The sequence below is a fragment of the Accipiter gentilis genome, chromosome 4 (assembly GCF_929443795.1).
Source record: "Accipiter gentilis chromosome 4, bAccGen1.1, whole genome shotgun sequence".
NCBI lineage: Eukaryota > Metazoa > Chordata > Aves > Accipitriformes > Accipitridae > Astur > Astur gentilis.
In genome coordinates, this window is record NC_064883.1 from 46,608,956 (window position 1) to 46,626,554 (window position 17,599).

A 17,599-nucleotide genomic window follows, 5' to 3' on the forward strand; every position below is an offset into this window, starting at 1 on the left:
AGCAAGCTTCTACCAGAATACATCCCAGTGGCTTTTCCACCTTGGGTTGGAGCAAGCAGGAACACAGAGGTTTCCAAGCCACCTGATTTTTGGAAAGGAAGGGTAAAACCCATCCACTTTGCAGCATGCTGGCTGGATGCACAGTCCCGTGCTGTTTTATTTGTCCCTCACAACCAAAAGTGCTGCCTCATTCTCTCCGGGAACACCACTGGGGAGGGAGGCTCACCAGCTGGAGGAGGTAGGATGTGCTGTTAGAGAGAGGCTCATTACAGCAGTCAGTGAATCCCTGCAATGGGCTCTGCATGATCTGCCTTGCCTGCAAGCCTCTGGACCAGAGCAAAGCAGCTGGTGCCTGCGGTGAGGCCCCCGCAACACCACTGGCAATGCTTCTGCTTTTGTGCTCCCTCATTTCACCACCCACACTCCCGCTTGCACCCACCTGAGGCCGGCTTGGCCTGGGGCACCTTCCTCTTCTTCAGCTCCTCATCTTCAGGCTCGTAGTTCCGCAGTTTGAGTTCCCTGGGGAGGAAAGGGAAGAGCAGAGAGCAGTGAGACACATCCACATTGCCCTGGACCATGGGCTCTCGCTAGTGAGGGGCACATCTGCATCAGCAGCTGCAGGCAACGGCCAAGGGCCAGCAGTGACCCACACAAGTCAGAAAAGGCAGGGTCAACCTGAAGCTCAGCAGAATGAAGGCAATGTCTTGGCAAGCCAAGCAGAGGCAGCTAGACCCAAGCTGCCTTGCAAAGCTCTGAACTTCAGCCCAGCTCCCTTTTAGGTGTCAACCCAGTGATAAGACTCAGAATGACAACACCAGAGAAGATCCAAAATCAGGAAAAAAATGATCCCAGGAAGGTACACAGAAAGGACAGGGGGAAAAAAAAAAGACTATTTAGGGTACAAGGTGGTTACCCAGTCACCAGAGATGCTTCTGGAAGTGCTACCAACAGGAGTGCAGGTCAGCCACGTGGTGCAAATAAGGGGAGCAAATTCAGGTTCCTGAGCAAATGGGTGGCGGAGCTGGTGGCGACAGGGACGATGATATCCTAATGACACCCAGAAGTTCACCCATCCTTCCACCTCTCTCCAGGAGAGCTCAGGAGTCAGTCAGCCCTCTCCCCAGTGCAGTACTCAGATGCTGGTTTTCCCCCATTTCAAGGCTGTTCTTTTTACACATCTCCCAAATAATTTGGGCCTCAAACGGACAACCATTAGACAACCTCAGTCACGTGCACCTCCAGGCTGATTCCCAATGAAGTCAAACCCTGCAAGCTTCAAGCACAGGCATTTCCAAAACCACAGCCCTGAAAAATCAAGCTCGCAAGACCCTATCCCACCTCCAGCTGCTTACACATACCTACAACACCCTCTGCAGGCTGCTGGATGTAACAGTACACTAGCCCACAGGGCAAATTAAGTAGCTTAAACTCATTTAACACTATCGATGGGTTTAATCAGTTTAAATAGAAACTAAGGCACTTGCTGCCCAGCAATGCTCCTGCCCCAGCTGCCAGCAAAGCCCTTGGCAGCAATGAGGGTGGCTGTGCCGCTGCAGAGGACACAGAGAGCCCAGATGCAAACGCAGGAGAGGGCACTTTTATCAGGTAGGAAAATCAACGGTTGAATATTACCATTCTTCTTCCCAGCACATAGTTGAGACCTGGGGCCACTTCCCTGCTAGACTTTACTGATGGACAAGCAAGTGAGATACAACCCATCCCAAGGGTTTACAGTCAAAGCAAAGAGCAGCAAAATAAAGGGTGAAGAAGCTACAGCCCAGAAGAGGCGATAAGAAGGTAGTCAGCGGTCAGATGGCCACACTTATCTGGGAAGCACAAAAAACCCCAACCTCAGAGGTCCCTGGAGCACAGCAGGGAGGTCCTACCCTTCCCACATCATCCCATCCCCTCTCCAGCAGGTGAATCTACTTCCAAAGAGTCCAACCCACACCATGGCTGGTGCCACAGAGGTGGTGGGAGCACGTTGTTGGAGCTCAGCAAGACTTGCGATAAATGCAACCAGCAGACTGGAAACCAGGGGCCAGGCAGATTAGGATACTTGCAGACATTTCTTGTATAATCAAGCCCAAGTCCCAGGAGCCCTCACATCACAGCAACACCATGAAACAGGAACAACTTTCCCAGCCCTGGGAGAAAGAATGCTTAAAAGAAACACAGGAGAGATTAGCATGTAGCTGCAATACCTCCCCCAGGCCAAGAGCACCTTCACCACACAAACACAGGCTGCTGTACCGAGTTTTAGGTGTATTTTTTACACACACATATCCTGGGAAGAGGGATTTATTAAATTAACCTGTACTGATCACCATCAATCCCCAGCCAGAAAGGCAGTTCTTTTCAGGAAGGTTGATCCTGGAGGATCAAGTGATAATTTTTTTGTAGAAGGAGATACCATCTCCAGGCATACAGAAATCACCATTATTCCATGATTTTACAGACAATCTCCACTTAGCAGGATTTTGTTGCTAACCTGGGAGGCCAGGGGAGGAAGAGGAGCAGCTAATTCATCCAGGAGGGAACAGGACCTCAGGCTGCTATATTAGACATCTGGCCACAGCCTGACTCACACTCACTAGAGAGGATTTATCTGACAAAGTGACAGAGCCTGCAGAATGCAAACTTTCAATATCTCCCAGACTTTCTGGTCTCTTTAGCTCATGTTTAGAAGGATTTACTTGCAGGTGAAAGGGATCCAAACCCAGACTCCCTACAGCCAGATCACCTAGAACAAGAGGGCTATGAGCTAAGTGAGCTGTTTCTTTCAGTCCAGCCAGATGTTACCATTACACCTTGACAAGCAATATTTTAAAATCATAGTTTTGCGTACGCAATGGGAGCTGCGGCTGCTCAGCCACAGCCAAACCAGCGGAGAGCTAAGAGGTCTTCTGTTTGCAGCAGAAACTCCCAGATCCCACATTTCAAGGGAGACACAGTCTGGAGGTCTCGTTCCTGCTACAAGAAGGGTGTCCAGCCCTTCATTACATTGCTGCAGGGCTTCAGCACCACTTGGGGAACACACAAGGAAGAGGAACTGGAGTTTAAACCTGCTCCCTGACACTCTTCCCACCCAGAAAGCCCCACCTCAGCTTGCAAACAAAAGCCTTGCAGTCCAGCACTGCTCATGCTCACTGGAAGTTTATCCACAAGCTTAAAAAACAGAAAACCATAAGGCACAACTTGGCAGGTTCTGCTGCAGATGGGACGAACAGCAGCACAGGTCTGGCAGAAGGGGAAGCAGCCGACGTGTGGGGGCGAAGAGGAGATGGGCTACGAGGCTGTGCCCAGAAGATTCCCCCCTGCACCTGGCACCGGTGCTTTCAGATCCTTATTAAACCCATGCACAACCACAAGCGGCAGGAGAAAAACAAAAATTGATCCCTTTAATTAACCGTGCAAGGCAAGAGCAGCTTTCACACCTGCCTCTGGTAATTCTCGGTGCCCAGCGGTCCCCACGGGTGCCTCCTCAGGGGGCTCAGGGATTTCACCACGCACCAGCAGGAGCAGAACATTTATCTCCCCGTTCTTCTGTGCACAAGTACATCTGTACAAACAGAGAGATAAGGAGCAGGGTGGTGCTACCCCAAGTAACTTGAAGGCAGGCAAGGGTTAAAAACATAGATTTAGAAGTTGCTGGTCTTCCACAGAGGTGGGTTAAATAAAGTTCAGGTGCCAGCAGTTCCTCTAGCACTGCGTTCCAGAAAGACAGCCCGGCATGCTTTACAAGTGATGAATTATCCAAGTTCCCACAAAAACAACAAAAAAATAACCCAGAGCTAACAACAAGCTCCATGGCAGAAGGGGCACATAGGAGCCAGGTTAGGGAGTGCAGCTCCCAGGGGTGGAGGGCACCTCAAGGCAATGCACCAGCACTAATGTGAGTGCTTAACACTTCTCGGGAAGGACTGAGCACCCTGACAAGAACTGGCTTTGAACCATTTGGCTTTAGGGTGGGGTCAAGCATGTGCACAGTCACTAGCAGATTTTATCAGCATCTCCTTAGAAGTGATGCATGTGCCCAACCCAGATGATCTCCTGCAACTTGAGCACCTTGTGCGGTGTTTCCCAGCCCATTTCAGCCCAAACCAGCCAGGACTGCTACAGATGAAGGTAGTTATAACCTTACAGCCAGCAGTGAGTGCAGGTCTGTGCTGGAAGCACCTAGGAATGCAAGAGTGTTTGGGTAGCTGCAGTGATTACATAGGAAAGCAGCACACACAGCCTCCCAGCATCTCCTGAAAGCCTGTCAGGGGTGGCAGGTTCCCTGTTTTGGGTCAGGAATGCCTCAAATCCACTTTCCACTCCAGCACAGAGCTCCTTGCTGGGGAAGAAGAGAGTCAGCTTTTCTTTGAAGCAGGCGGGTTGGAAATGGCACGGCATGCAGGGTATGCGCAGAATGCAAAGAGCTATCTCAATGCAAAACACAGGACACTCAAAGCAGTCCGAGAGGTTGTTTTTTGCTTTACTCCTCCAGTCTCAAGGGCTTTATGGAGCAAACACCGGCTTCCAACTGATGAATGGATCTTTCCAAGCCTTCTGGTGAAGCACCCACTTGATGTCCTTGCATCAGGAACACAGGGAATGGGTTTGCCAAGAAACCCTGTAATGGCGATTTCTTTAGATGTCACAGCATCCTCGCTCCCAGTTACTATCACAGTCACTTGAAGCTGCACCCACTAGACTGCTTCAAGAGCACCTTCCTATTTTTACCTCTCTGAGGACAAGGTTAGGGGCCAAGGAAGGCCGGCTAGGACATCTCAGTACAATTTTCTTAATGCTTCTGGAAGTGAAAGAGGCAAGCAGACCTCAGCAGGACAGATACTAGCAGCGGAATGCAGAAGTCCAGCGGTGTTGGCAGACCCTGCTTACTCTGCCCAGGATCAGAAGCAGGTTTCCTCCACAGCTCTCCACCTCTCAGTCTCCCTTAAGCCCTTCACATCACCCTGCTTAAATGTCTCTTGTGCTCCTCAGTATCGTCTCTAGGCACCTGATAACTGCGGGGGGGGGAAGAAGCTACAAATAAAAGAGATGCTTCCTCTGCTGCATCATCAAAACAAAGTGGTTTTAAATACCCAGATCCCAGACGACTACTTTTGAAGTGCCACGGTAGAGCCTTTCCATTCTTCAGAAGCAGTTTAGGGCAGTCCTGGGTGTTCTAAATCATATTTCAGCCATTTCAGGCAATTTCCCTTCCAAAGCCCTGAAAAAATACCATCTGGTTTAAGAATTTGCTGCCCTTTGACCTTCCCAAGCTGGTCCAGAGCCCCCATTTTCAGAGCCTTCCATTTTTGCAAGAGCCACTCCAACTTGCTGTCCTGAGCAACCATTTCCACATTGTCCTTTAAAGATGAACCAGCACAATAATTTAATTTTATTTCTCTGCATCTCCAGAATTCACTTACTCCTGGGTGGTCCTGGGAAGCCACACTCAAACATATAAACTACTGCGACAGAAGTTGAGGGAGGTCTGAAATCCTTGAAGGAGTGGTGGTTTGGTGGACCCTCGTCTGCTTCATCACGTGCCCCACGATGGCAAGAAGGTTTGAAGAAGCACTGACAAGACAGCCAGACAACCAAGAACAGCAAAGCAGGCAACTTAAGCAGCAATCCAGGAGGTCTGGGGCCCAAGTTGGAGGGAGCCCACGCTGGGCTCTGGCCGAGATGCTGAAGAACATGAAAGGACCAGGGACGCTGGGGTACCTGCAGGGCCATGCGGTGAAGGTGTCCCCTGGGGCAACACTCAGATCCTCTTCAGTGGCAGCAAACACTTCCCTCTTCTGTTTCCAGTTGCAAACCACATAGCAGAAGTAGTTTTCAAGCTTTTTCTACAGCTCCTCTGATTTTTTTTTTGCCAGAGAAAATTCACCATATAGTGAGTTTAACCAACTGACAAGCTTATTCGCTTTCCTACCATCTGCAGACCCCATGGAAAGAACCAGATGAAGAGCATTTGGGCAGAGATTTCAGGCTTGGACCCTTATACCCTCTTTGCTCCTCTTGTTCACCCCCCCCCCCCCCCCACTGACCTGCTGCACTTCTCTACAAAGTCACTTAGCACATACAGGGCATTGCGTGATCACCCGTGGGTGCTGAGGGAACTCTACAGCACCATCACCCTTCTGGGGCACTGCAAGCCTTGCTATACAGCACCCATCAATCCTGGCATGGACTTAATTTCACAACACACACACCCTTTTTTTTTTTTGCACTTCACTTTCCTACCCAGCCTGTTCCCTTGCAGACAGCTTTGACATCTGGGTGCACCATCTTCTGCTGCAACTTTCCTAGAGGCTTCCCTACAGTTGGGCTGGATCAAAAGCATGGTCCGTACATCTCCAGGCTGCCTCACTGCACACGGTGACCTTTCCAGCAACCAAGATACACACCAAGACAATCTGCATCTGCTCCAACTTAGAAATCAAGAAATTACTTTCACGTCCCGAACGCACGCCATGTTAGTCAAGGCTCTCCTCGCACCTTCTCTCGCAGGAGGATAGACATCTCTAACGCAGAGGTCCAGAGCTGCTGTTTGATCAAGAGGACAAAGTTGTTGCCTTTGTTCCTGGATTCCTCGCCCAAGGCAGAAAAGGAGCAAGCAACAAGCAGAGGCAGAGACCCATCAGCACCCACCCTCCGAGGAACAATCTCTTTTTGCTGGAAGAGGGCTGCTCATGCTCAAATAGCTGAGCATGTCAGAGCACATCCTCCTCCCCAAGCGGCTGCCAAAAGGCACTCGGGGAATGCCAAAAAAACAAATGCCTCTATTAACACCATGAGCCCCCAAAACTTGCCGAGGCAGCTGGTTTCTCAGGACATGCTTCCTGGGGGAGCACGGATGGGGAGATGTATTCCCAGGTGTTGCAGGATTGCTGCAAGAGCAGCTCTTCAAATGCAGTCAGGTGCCACAAGGCCATCTGGCCTCCCACACTGCTCTACCAGGCAGCTGAGTGCTTTCCAGGCAGACACAAGCAACTTCAAGAACAGTAAATACAACTGGGACAAAACCCACACTCAATCTGCAGCACGGGACCCAGGCTGGTGATGCAGCACCAGGAGCTGGCTGATGTGCAAACCCTGATCCTGCCCGCAGCACCCAGCTACCCTCCTCTGCATGCTGGTGCAAGAGCACGCTTCGCCCATGCTCTTACGGGGTTTCTTCAGCTTCTTCAGCTGGTGGTGGGTCAGAAACTACCTGCTACCCATGAGGCTCAAGCCAAAAAGAGACCTTGAAGGTACTTTGGTAGCATTCAGATGGCCACAGGACCTCAGCATCTTCCTAGCCAGCCTCAAAACAGTGCCAAGCACGACTCTGCTGCACTCCACACTTCAATAACCAGGTTCAGATCCACTGTCTCAGCACAGAGCCAGCACAAGGTCTCTGAGCAAAAAGGCGCTCCACATAAGCTCAGGGCTATGTACAGCCTTGCCCCCACACCACACCAAGAGCTCTCCTACGGGCAGGTCAGGCAGAGGTCTACGCACCTACAAATCAACCCCCAAAATGCTGTGGTTTCGTTACAGCGGGGATGCGTTCCCAGCAATGACTACTGAAAAAGAGTGGACTGCTGGGAAGATGCTGGGAACTCATAGCCAAGGGTTGGGCAGGAGGGACCAGGGTTTGGGGTAGGTTTGGGTAGGAGGGACCTTTGACTGCATCACTCTTGCACCCTGCCGCTGGGGGACAGGCAGAGGGACACCCAGCCTGGCCAAGGCAAAGCCAGGGTCACCAGGCACCCGTTGAACACACTGACAGCCTCTGTTAGGAAGGTGCAGCCAGGCTTCGGACCAGCTGAAGCTCCACGGGGCCTTCCCTGTGAAAGCAGATCATCTCCCTGCTATCTCCTCCAGAGTGAGACAGGCACAGCCACAGCTCTAACCAGAAAGAAGGTCCACAGCATCCTCACAGCCCGGGAGGGGAGAAGGGCTCTGCACTGCATCAAGACGGGGACAAGCATCTTCAGAAGGGACCCTAGGTCCTGCTGGCTCCTGAATCTCCTCACCCAGTACCCCCACTGGTTACGACCCAGGTAGATGCAGCCAACTAAACTCCTGTTCTCCCTTCTCTGGCACTGAGCAAAAGGTGCAACACTACACAGCCTTGCCCGTGCCCACCTCCTCCTGCTGTGGAGCAAGCATCTCCCCAGCGTGGGAGATTTGGGGTGGTGATGGAGCCTGACTCATTGCACTGCATCCATCAGGACAAGCCATCAGCGGTAACAGGTTCAGCTGTCCACGCAGATGTCAATCAAACACACCACGTGTACCGAGCTCAGCCTACAAGCAAACACTGCTGTCACCCATATTTGATTTTTTTTTCTATTCTTTGTAAGCTCTCCATTAAGGTCTCCACACTCCAAGATGTAAGGAAGCACATCTGCACAGCAGCTATCCTTGCTACTGCCTTGGCTGTCCTGCCAAGCTAAAGTCAACACTGAGCAGACTCACTGCTGTATTTTTTGTGCAGAGATTAAAAAAAGTCCGACAGTGGTTTTGACCTGCCCTGTGACATTCTTCCCACAGCGAGGGGAGAGATTGCATTTCCCAACCCCTACCTTCCCCAGCTCCTCCCAGAAATTCATCTCTGCAAGCGGCACAGCACAGAGCTGTAATTTTAAAGGATGACTAAGTGTCGAAACACTGGCAGCTGATTAACAGCAGCTCACTGGAGCTTAATTTCTAGTTAAGGTGAAGAGTTGAAGATTTTTTTTTCCCCTCCCTCTCCAAGCCCTACTTTGGATTTTTATTTACACTTTTAACACCCCCGACGAGCTACGCTTGCAGAACTGCAGCACAACTTCAAAGCTCAACGCCTCTCTGCTCCCTGCAGGGCGGCAATGCCACTCTCCAGCCAGCCATGGCTTTACACAGCACTCGCCTTGCAGATCCCAAACCCCAAAACGACCGCTTTTCCCCACGGGAACGGGGCGGAAGGGCCAAAGTCCACCCACACCCTGTTCCTTGCAAAGGCAGATTGCAGGCTGCACCGTGGTGGAAGGTGTTTCCTGGTCAGTGGGCTAAGCATAAGTGGTTAAAAAAAAATAAAATAACCTCAGCTCTTTGCAATTACAGATATAAACTCCCCTGAGAGCTCAGATCCGAGATAGCCTAAGCTGAAATTGCTGCGAGTGTATCAGGGTTTTCACAGAGGGCTTCGTCAGCACTTGTTCCTGCGGTGGTAGCTTGCAGCATGAAAGATAAAAACAAGGAAGAAAAAAAAAAGAAAAAAGGGGGGGGGAGGAGATTTGAGTGGATCAGAAAAAAAACAGGAAGCTGCCAAAAAGCCTGTCGTCACATAGGCAGCACGAAAATATTAGTAAAGCCAGCGCTTGGCAGTTCTGTCCTTTTTATAGGGTATAAAGGATGGTCTCGGGTGCAGGCTGGCACAGAAGGTGCAGCTGCAGGGATGGAGAAGGCACCAGCCTGCAGCAAAAGCCCAGGGTGCTGCCAGCTTTTCAGGGTGGTCACTGCACCTAAACCTTGTGCACAGGCCACAGGATTATTTATTGAACCACTAGATTTCCCCTCCCCATGTGTGCTTTTGGTGGTTTTCAGCTTGAGAAAGCAGCACAGCTATTGAGATGCTTGTTTGGGGGGAGGGAGTGGTTCACAGGGAAGGCAGATTTCAGTTACCAGGACCCCTTGTTTCTTAAATTTAGTGTAAACACTAGCAGATTATCTCAGTTTACCTTTTGCCACCAGCCAACAGGGCATTAGTGCACAGCAGCTCCCTTTTTCAAAGGGCTGACAAAGTTCAGCTACACTATTGGGAAATAAAATCTAAGATGAAATCAAGTTATCACCTCGCCGGCCTTCTAGATCTTGTTAAAAACACACATCCAATTCCAGCAACAGAAAAAGGACATTCAACAAGTAAAGCAAAAGCTAAGAATCATCTCAGCCAAATTTGTGATTCAAACATTTCCTGCAGAGCAGATCTTGCTCTAATTTGCCTTGCAAAGTTACATTTGGATCCCGACAAAACATGCTGTACTTGGATAGGCGGACAAAGAGCTATACACTCCCGCAGGAAAATCGATCTGGAAAGCAAATTTTTCACCCCAAAAGCTGCCTCCCCAAAGGCATCGCTCCCACGTATTTCAGGAGAAGCCTTGTGCCCACATCTGCAGGGAGTTTCATGCATCAGTACAAAGCTGGCTGGAGATGGGAGTTCCTATTCAACACCTTTGCTCTCTACATATAACCTTAGTGAAGTTTCAAGGGCATCACCCACAAGCAGGGGAAGGCTTTTTGCAGAACCTGCCATGAGAGCTCACAAACAAGCACTTTCAGAAAAAGTGATTTACCAACTTGACAGCAGTGATGCCAGAGACTTGGTATGAAACCACATCACCTCTGAAACACTCCAGGCTGCTCAGCAGTGGCTAAAAAGCCACAAACCCCAGCCTGAAAGTCAGTCGGAGTAGAAAAAAAAAGATTTTTTCAGAGATTTAGAGGACCAATACATAATTCCAGTTCAGGAGCAGGAGCACATCAGTGCTAGCCCAACGATGCCAGCTCATTGCGTGGTAGAGACAGCCAAGGCCTGATGCTGCTCGTCAGCGGACCACCGCACGCTGCATCACCTCACCACACTGCGTATCGAGTGGCAGGGCTCAAGAGCTGTTTATTCATTATTCATCATCATTTCCAAGACCTCTAGCTCCTGTTTCAGCTTCAGCCCAGACCTCGTGCCTCTTCCGGCATGAAACCCAACCACGGCGCCTACAAAGTTCAGTCTCCGTGATGGTTCTCAAGAAGCACTCCCAGCCCCAAATCCAGGCAGGCTGTTCTCAAGAAGGGATGCATTTTCTGCTGGGAGTTATTCCCAAAAAGCAGCGAGGATTTTACTCTACTTCCTCAGCAGAGCACACGTGCTCATCTACAGCAGCATCTCTGATGCACACCTCCCACAGAGGAGGTTTCTAGCCAGTAAAGTGATGAGAAAAGGTTACGTCCTGCATCTTCAAACCAAACTTCACCCCCCGTCGTCTCCAAAGGAGACCTGACAGCATTTTTACCGGCAGGAAACCAACTGCACAGTCAGCTGGTCCTGCCAGGAGTGACACCCCGCCTCGGTTAGTTTTGTGCTCACATTTTCCGGTGACAAGAGAGAACAGCGGTGGGCCACAGTTAAACAGACACGTGTACCCTGCGGGCCTCCGTTCATGGAAAAAAACATATCCACACCTAAAATGACACACATCCAGGGCACAGAGATGCAGCAATGGCTGTTGAATTCAAAGGACCCTAAAAAGCAAGGCAGCCTAAATGCTCCCAACACCTCTGATGGCAGCACCTACTGCCCCCAGAAACACTGCAAGTCAGCCCCAGGCTTTTCATCTTTATTCCCCCATCTCAGATCACTTACACCATGAGATCAAATTCACACTAAAAAAAATTGCATGTTAGAAGCCAAGGAAAGATCCTAATTAGCAAACACAAGAGCAGCACCTCAACAATACATACAGGAGAGACAAGTGGGAATGCATAAATAATTACTTGTGCTTGACGGTCTCCTCTTCGTCATCTTCTCTGAGCTGCTTGTTATCACGTTCACCGCTGTCCTTATTCTGAAAGAAGAAGTTGATCTGTCAGGCCTTGGCCTCTCTGGAAATGACAAAGCAAACAGCAGCCCAGAAACCCTCCTGGAGGGCACAGGGCAAACAGCAATGCACAGTTTGAAATTACTTTTAAATTATGACACCTTTAAATTAAGCCTGTTTTCCTTTTTCTCCCTTTAGTATTCTGCTTGTACAGATAGCACGATAAACAAATGTAAGAATGGGCAAGGAAAATTTAATTTTCCTCTCGGAGGCAATCACGCCACTCAGTGCTGATATCCCCTTTTATTGCTGGTAACTGCATCAATTCAGAGAGCAAACAGCAAGTTGCAATCAATAACAGAGCTCAGAAGCCTCATCCCGTGTTTGAATTACCACCTCACATTAAATGGCAGAGAAAAAGGAGATCAGGGCACTGAGCAAAATAGAGGACAGCCAGCAGCCACATATGCCTTCACCACGTTGCTGTGGCAGGGACCTGAAGTTAAATCCCACGCTCCGGGATCCAGAAGAAAGGACAGGTATTATTGCATTGATTGAAGGGAAGTATAGGCAGACAGAAGAGATAATAAAAGTTTAGGAAGTGAGCAAGCCCACACTCGGCTGGCTCACAACACAGCAGATCACCTGCAAAAGTCCAGGGAGCACACGCCAGCAGGCTTTGCACAGGTCCCTTTTCTTTCTCCTAAGTAATCATTCTGGACATTTTAAGAGGTTGCAAAACAAGACGGCAGGAATCAAACAGCGATCAGCACAACAAAGGGTCTAATTTCAGCTCCAGAAACACCATGCAGTAACATAAATCAAATTTCTCTTTAACAGGGTGTTACAGTATTGTAAAGAGGCTCATTTTGCATCATCCACACACTGGCACTAACAGCTTATTAGCCAAGTTACCAATTATATTTATTATCCAGACAGGCACAGATATTGAGCGTTAACAATAATGAGCTGGAAGGGGTTTTGTTTGGTTCTCACCCTGATTAACTAATTTCATTCAACCACCGACAAAGTATGCTCCGTGACAACCACATCTGCCCTTATTTTGCAGAGTATATTGTTATAGCAAATGCAATGAATGAACAACTTCCCTGGAAGCTGTTGCTTTTGTGATTTAACTCCCCCATCATCCTCCAAATGAAAAGGAAAATGTCGCAGCTCTAGCAGATCGCAGATTAAGTCTTTACTTCCTTGAGCGTGACCAGCTCCAGAAGTATTACCCAAGTTACCTGGTAATAAATACACAGCATTTGTAGTACCTGGCTACAATTCACATTGCCACAAACATATGGGGGCTGTTGTGCCAGCATTCATCCATCTTTCAATAGGAACAGCTCAGAGACCAAAGAAACTATTTTCAAGAAAAGTCTTTCATCACATCACAAAGGTTAGCAGTCCTTTTCACCCAGTTCAAAGCGATTAAGCCCTCCAGGTCAGTCTGTTCAAAGTCTTTTTTTCCAACCCTGAAAAAGGTTCTCATCTCTTTGGAAAATTGCAAGCAAAAATTGGTTATAACCAGAACACAATCAACATCACTTTCAGATCAGAAATTACTTTGATTAGTTCCTTGCTCTGTTAAAAGCTTCACTGGAGAGTTCAGACATCTAATAGCCAACTTCAGGATACCAAAATTATTCACCTGCTAAACTTATTACCAACCTCTGAAAGGACCAGAAAGGTTTCTCTAGTGAGCAGCTTACTTATCACATGCATCTTGACTATATGAACTTCAAAACTGTATTCTGTGACCTAGGTTAAAAATTAGATTACATGCAAACAGGCAGACGAGCCAGGAAATAGCTCAGTTCTGGTTCAGGCGCATCAGCAACTGGAGTTGTTCAAGTTCAGCTCCTGATCAAAGGGCAAGAAAAATGGTCCCGCCTTTTTAGAAAGAAATAAACAAAAAAGTCATTCCTAAAAACAGTGTTTAGTTCAGCTTTAACTCCCTGCTTGCAACTTTATTTTTAAGTCCATTGTAACCTTGTGGTAATTGCACAGACATTTCTTGTTCAATACAGACCATGAGCTTGGCTGGATAAGAGCACGCACAGCCTGCTGTAACTTTCTGGTGTGAGCTTAGTGCTAGGTAATATTTAGACACCCTTCAGTCCACATTATTTAAAGTTGTGGGAAGTACCTTCCTGAGCTTTTAAGTCCTTTCTCATTCCTTTCATCTCTTCATACTTGTAATGTACACACGTAGAGCCTGCATTCCCCTCATTCTTGCTAGAATTTTATCCAGAAGGGTTATAAGCAGGTTCTGAAATCCTAAAGAGGTATTTGGCAAAAATATTCATATCAAGCCATGGCCATTCTTCCCACTGCAAGCCTACACTCTTTGCAGTGCTGCAAATCTTTCTTCTCCCTGTATGCTGAAATAATTTCATATTGAAATCCCACCACCCTTCTAGAGCTTACCCAAAATCCCCAATTCCAATTTATTCCCCGTTACCACCCAAATATTTTCCTGTGGGTAAGGAGCTTGTGCTGGGGGAAGCCAGCACAGAGCTGCTCCCTACCCACATGGTGATATTCCTAGAAAAATCAAGCACACCACCAGCAAACGCAACTTCACGCGACAAGTCCCATAGTGCCTTCAACCAGGGACTTTTCCACTGCTATGGCTCTCCTCATAGCACCTTCTTGGACAGCAGTGAGCGGGCACACTGCCCTTCAGCAGCACGAGAATGGGTGCAGGAATCTCCCTGGGGATGTCCTGAGCTGGGAAGAAGGAGATACGGTCCCTCCTGTACTTCAGCAGAAGGGAACACAGGATAATAAGGATGGCAGCACAGTTCAAGGAGACAGCATAACTGCACTTAACCATTTCCAGCCTGCTCATCACTGCCTCAAATGCCCTCTAAATTCTACTCCCTGCCATCATCCACTGCTAATCAGGATCCACCAGACAGATCAGCACGCAAGTGGAACACAAACAAGGTCTGAAATGGACACCTGAAGTCAGGCTTCCCCCCCACCCACTCCCAGCAAGAGAAATTAATGCTGGTTCCCTATTTGCAAAACAGTCTGTAAACAAGATTTCGGTTTCATTAGCAGAGTGACGAAAACCCCCAGCCACAGGGCAGAGGTGGCACATTGCAAAGAGGCCATAAACCTCCCACAGCATCAGGAACGGTTGCTGCTCTGCAAGGAGGAAGCTCATCACCAACTCTACAAAAAAACACAGGGGGGGGCGTAAAGCAATATTTGATGGATGCAGCAGATGAGGATCACTGCGCCTCTTCCAGTTGCCAAGCTTTTTGCTTAAAATTCCAGCCAGGCTGTGCTGCCTTCCCTCTGCACACACTCCGTACCCACAGCTTACCACAAGGGCTTCCTCTGCTGCCTTCAAGCACTTGAATTCACACCAGCTGAAAAAAGGCAAAGAGTTATAAACCGACAGCAGCTTACTCTAGACCCTGCGTGGAGGGACCTGTCACAGGTTTCTAAATATACATATAAATTGCAGCTGATTTAAACCACTTTTTGATGGTTTTAGGCTGGAGCAGGATGCAAGCAGGGTGCATGGCTAGCAGCACCCAGCCAGCCAGGCTTTGGAGAAGATCCTTCCTCTGCTTTCCACACTACCTCACCCAAAATGCTGGGGTTGCCTGCTGCATAAGAAAGCTGAACTTTCAATTACTACAGCAGAAAGCAGCAATTAAAGTGTCTGCAGCCTTAGAGACTGACTGTGCACAACGGCAGCAGGACACAGAAAGGAAAGGATTGATCTGGTGCTCACAGCAGCTTGATCCATTAGATCCAGTCACAGATTTAAATTTATTCCCCAATACCACTGTAATATTTTCTCAAGTCACGGTGATATTCCTAGAAAAAATTCTGTTAGACCCCCTTAGAGATCATTACTCCTCCACAAAAACCAGAGATGCACCCCATTGCTTGGCAATGCCTGTAGCTTTGGCTAGCAATAGAAAAATACTTCACCATAGCAAGTTCTACCTGCATCCCCTGCACTCTCCAGGTAGCTACTCGGAACGTGCCCTAAAATTATATTCAAAACAAACATGCTTCACTTTAGTCTGAAATAATACAACCAAATTGTTCAGGGAATACCTCCCAGAAATCCCTGGAGTATCAACAGAGCCAGGGCAGAGCTGAAACGCTGTACGACACTACTGTCCTCACATGCAGGCACTGCATCCTCTGCAGAAGGATTGCATGTGCACTCATCCGCTTCAGTGCAAAGGCAGCTGGAGCAGCTCACACTGCATCCATCAGTGCCATAAATTAACCTGGCTAAGATACGAAGCCTCCTTGCTCATGTCACCTTGCCTGAGCATAGCTGAGAGATAGTGGTACTGAGAGACGTTAATAAGTAGACAGAAAGGGGGGAAATAACATTCCCTTGACATTCTGCTTAGTGCAGAAGTGGATGACTAACTGCCCTTGCAAAGACAAAAAAATGGGGGTTTGCGACCAACACCTCCTTCCTCCTGTGCACAACCAGCCATGCAGGTAACGGCTGCACAAACATGGGGGAGCTTCCCTCTCCAGCCACTCCTGCAGGTGCAGAACCTGAAACCACATGCAAGATACAGAGCCTGTGGCGATGCTGCTGTGCCTCCTCGGGAGCAAAGGGCTGTAGAAAGGCAGATCCTATTACCATGATCATTTATTGATACAGAAACAGCCTCTCGAACATGCAACTTATCTTACGGCTCCATGTTTCACCGCTGCCCCATCTCTCTCCTCTTTCTTCTCTGCCCATACTGGATTTATCAGATCACTCAGGACTTTGACGCAGCAGCAACGTCTTGGGATTCTCCACTTTGCTCCAAGTTTTTGTCTTGAGATCTGCCCCTTCATCATCCTCTTCAAATATTTCTGTTCAACAGTTGTGTCATAATTTTCATTTCTTAATGCAGGAAAAGAAATAGTCCTCCCCAAAACAGCATTTGCCCTAATTACCAGTTTGTCCTTCAAGTGTTTTAATGCGTTTCCCTTTGCTGGCTGGTGGTCACTTCCCACAGGTGCACAGCAGCAATTCAACTCTCACTACTTTTCGGTTCAACTTCATTTTCTCACATTTCAAACAATGCCACAAAGGGAGCCAAAAATAACCCCTCTGCCATTCCACTCTCGCTCTTAGCGATTCCTCTTTTCAAGGCACCCTGTAGTGAAGTGTTTATTATTAGCTGTAAGTCATAAGATTGGAGACACACACAGACAGTCTACAAGACTGTTCACCAACTACCTGCAAATAAAATCATTTCCATCCTTCAGTCTCTGGAAGGAGACACTCCAAAGATAAACTCCCACCATTAAAAAGCTTGCTCGTTTGTAGTCTCCTACCCATTTTAATTCACAGACATCGCAACTGGCAACTCTTGCCTTGTAGCTACCAACGTGAAGATTTCTGCTCCACAGACTCCCACTCTTCACAAAGAGGTCTGAGATAAAAAGAGTCTAATCCACTGCCTGTTCAAGGCATAAATCCAAGAAGATTTGCATCAGGTTGTTCAAAGAAGGGTGTCAGCTGCCTCTTTGCGACACCCGCAAGGCCCATAGCAAGCTTTACACGAGACCAGTTAATAGCTTGTGCTCCTACCTGAACACATATGGGGAACTGCATGATGTCTGCAAGGTTCAGAACCTGGGTCCTGCAAACCTGGGATGTAAACCATGTTATTTGGTCAGCATTAATTGCATTTAGTTCCCTCCTAGCCAGCACCAGGCAGAGAGAATACATCTGACATTTCAATATTCAGAGATGGACAGTGACAATCTGGTAAAAACACTTTGTAAGCACAGTCAACACGTAGCTAAAAGCTACAGTTTACATGTAACAGGAGGGCAGTGAAGATGACGACTTCTGGGTCATTAGTAGAGAGATGAGTCCATCTCATGTCAGCACCCACAACCCATGGTCCTGCCAGGCAGAAGCTTTATTTGCCTGCTGAAGAACAACTGGATTTTATTGAGCTCCTGTTGCAAAATATCAGGCTCCTCCAGCATTTTGGGGAAAGCACCAGATTTCGTGTTCTACCACTTCCCAGACT

General features: G+C 48.3%; 1 protein-coding gene across 3 annotated transcripts in view; it reads right to left on the reverse strand.

The window, feature by feature from the left end:
- CCDC12 (coiled-coil domain containing 12) overlaps positions 1-17,599 on the reverse strand; it is a 41,661-nt gene that overhangs the window by 3,304 nt on the left and 20,758 nt on the right. For 2 of the 3 annotated variants that reach the window (XM_049798559.1, XM_049798558.1), the window contains exon 4: positions 440-519. In XM_049798559.1, coding sequence (XP_049654516.1) covers positions 440-519 — 80 coding nt within the window. Of the gene's footprint in view, positions 1-439; positions 520-11,517; positions 11,589-17,599 lie in introns of all 3 variants that reach the window. The other variant, XM_049798557.1, reaches the window with a different exon arrangement.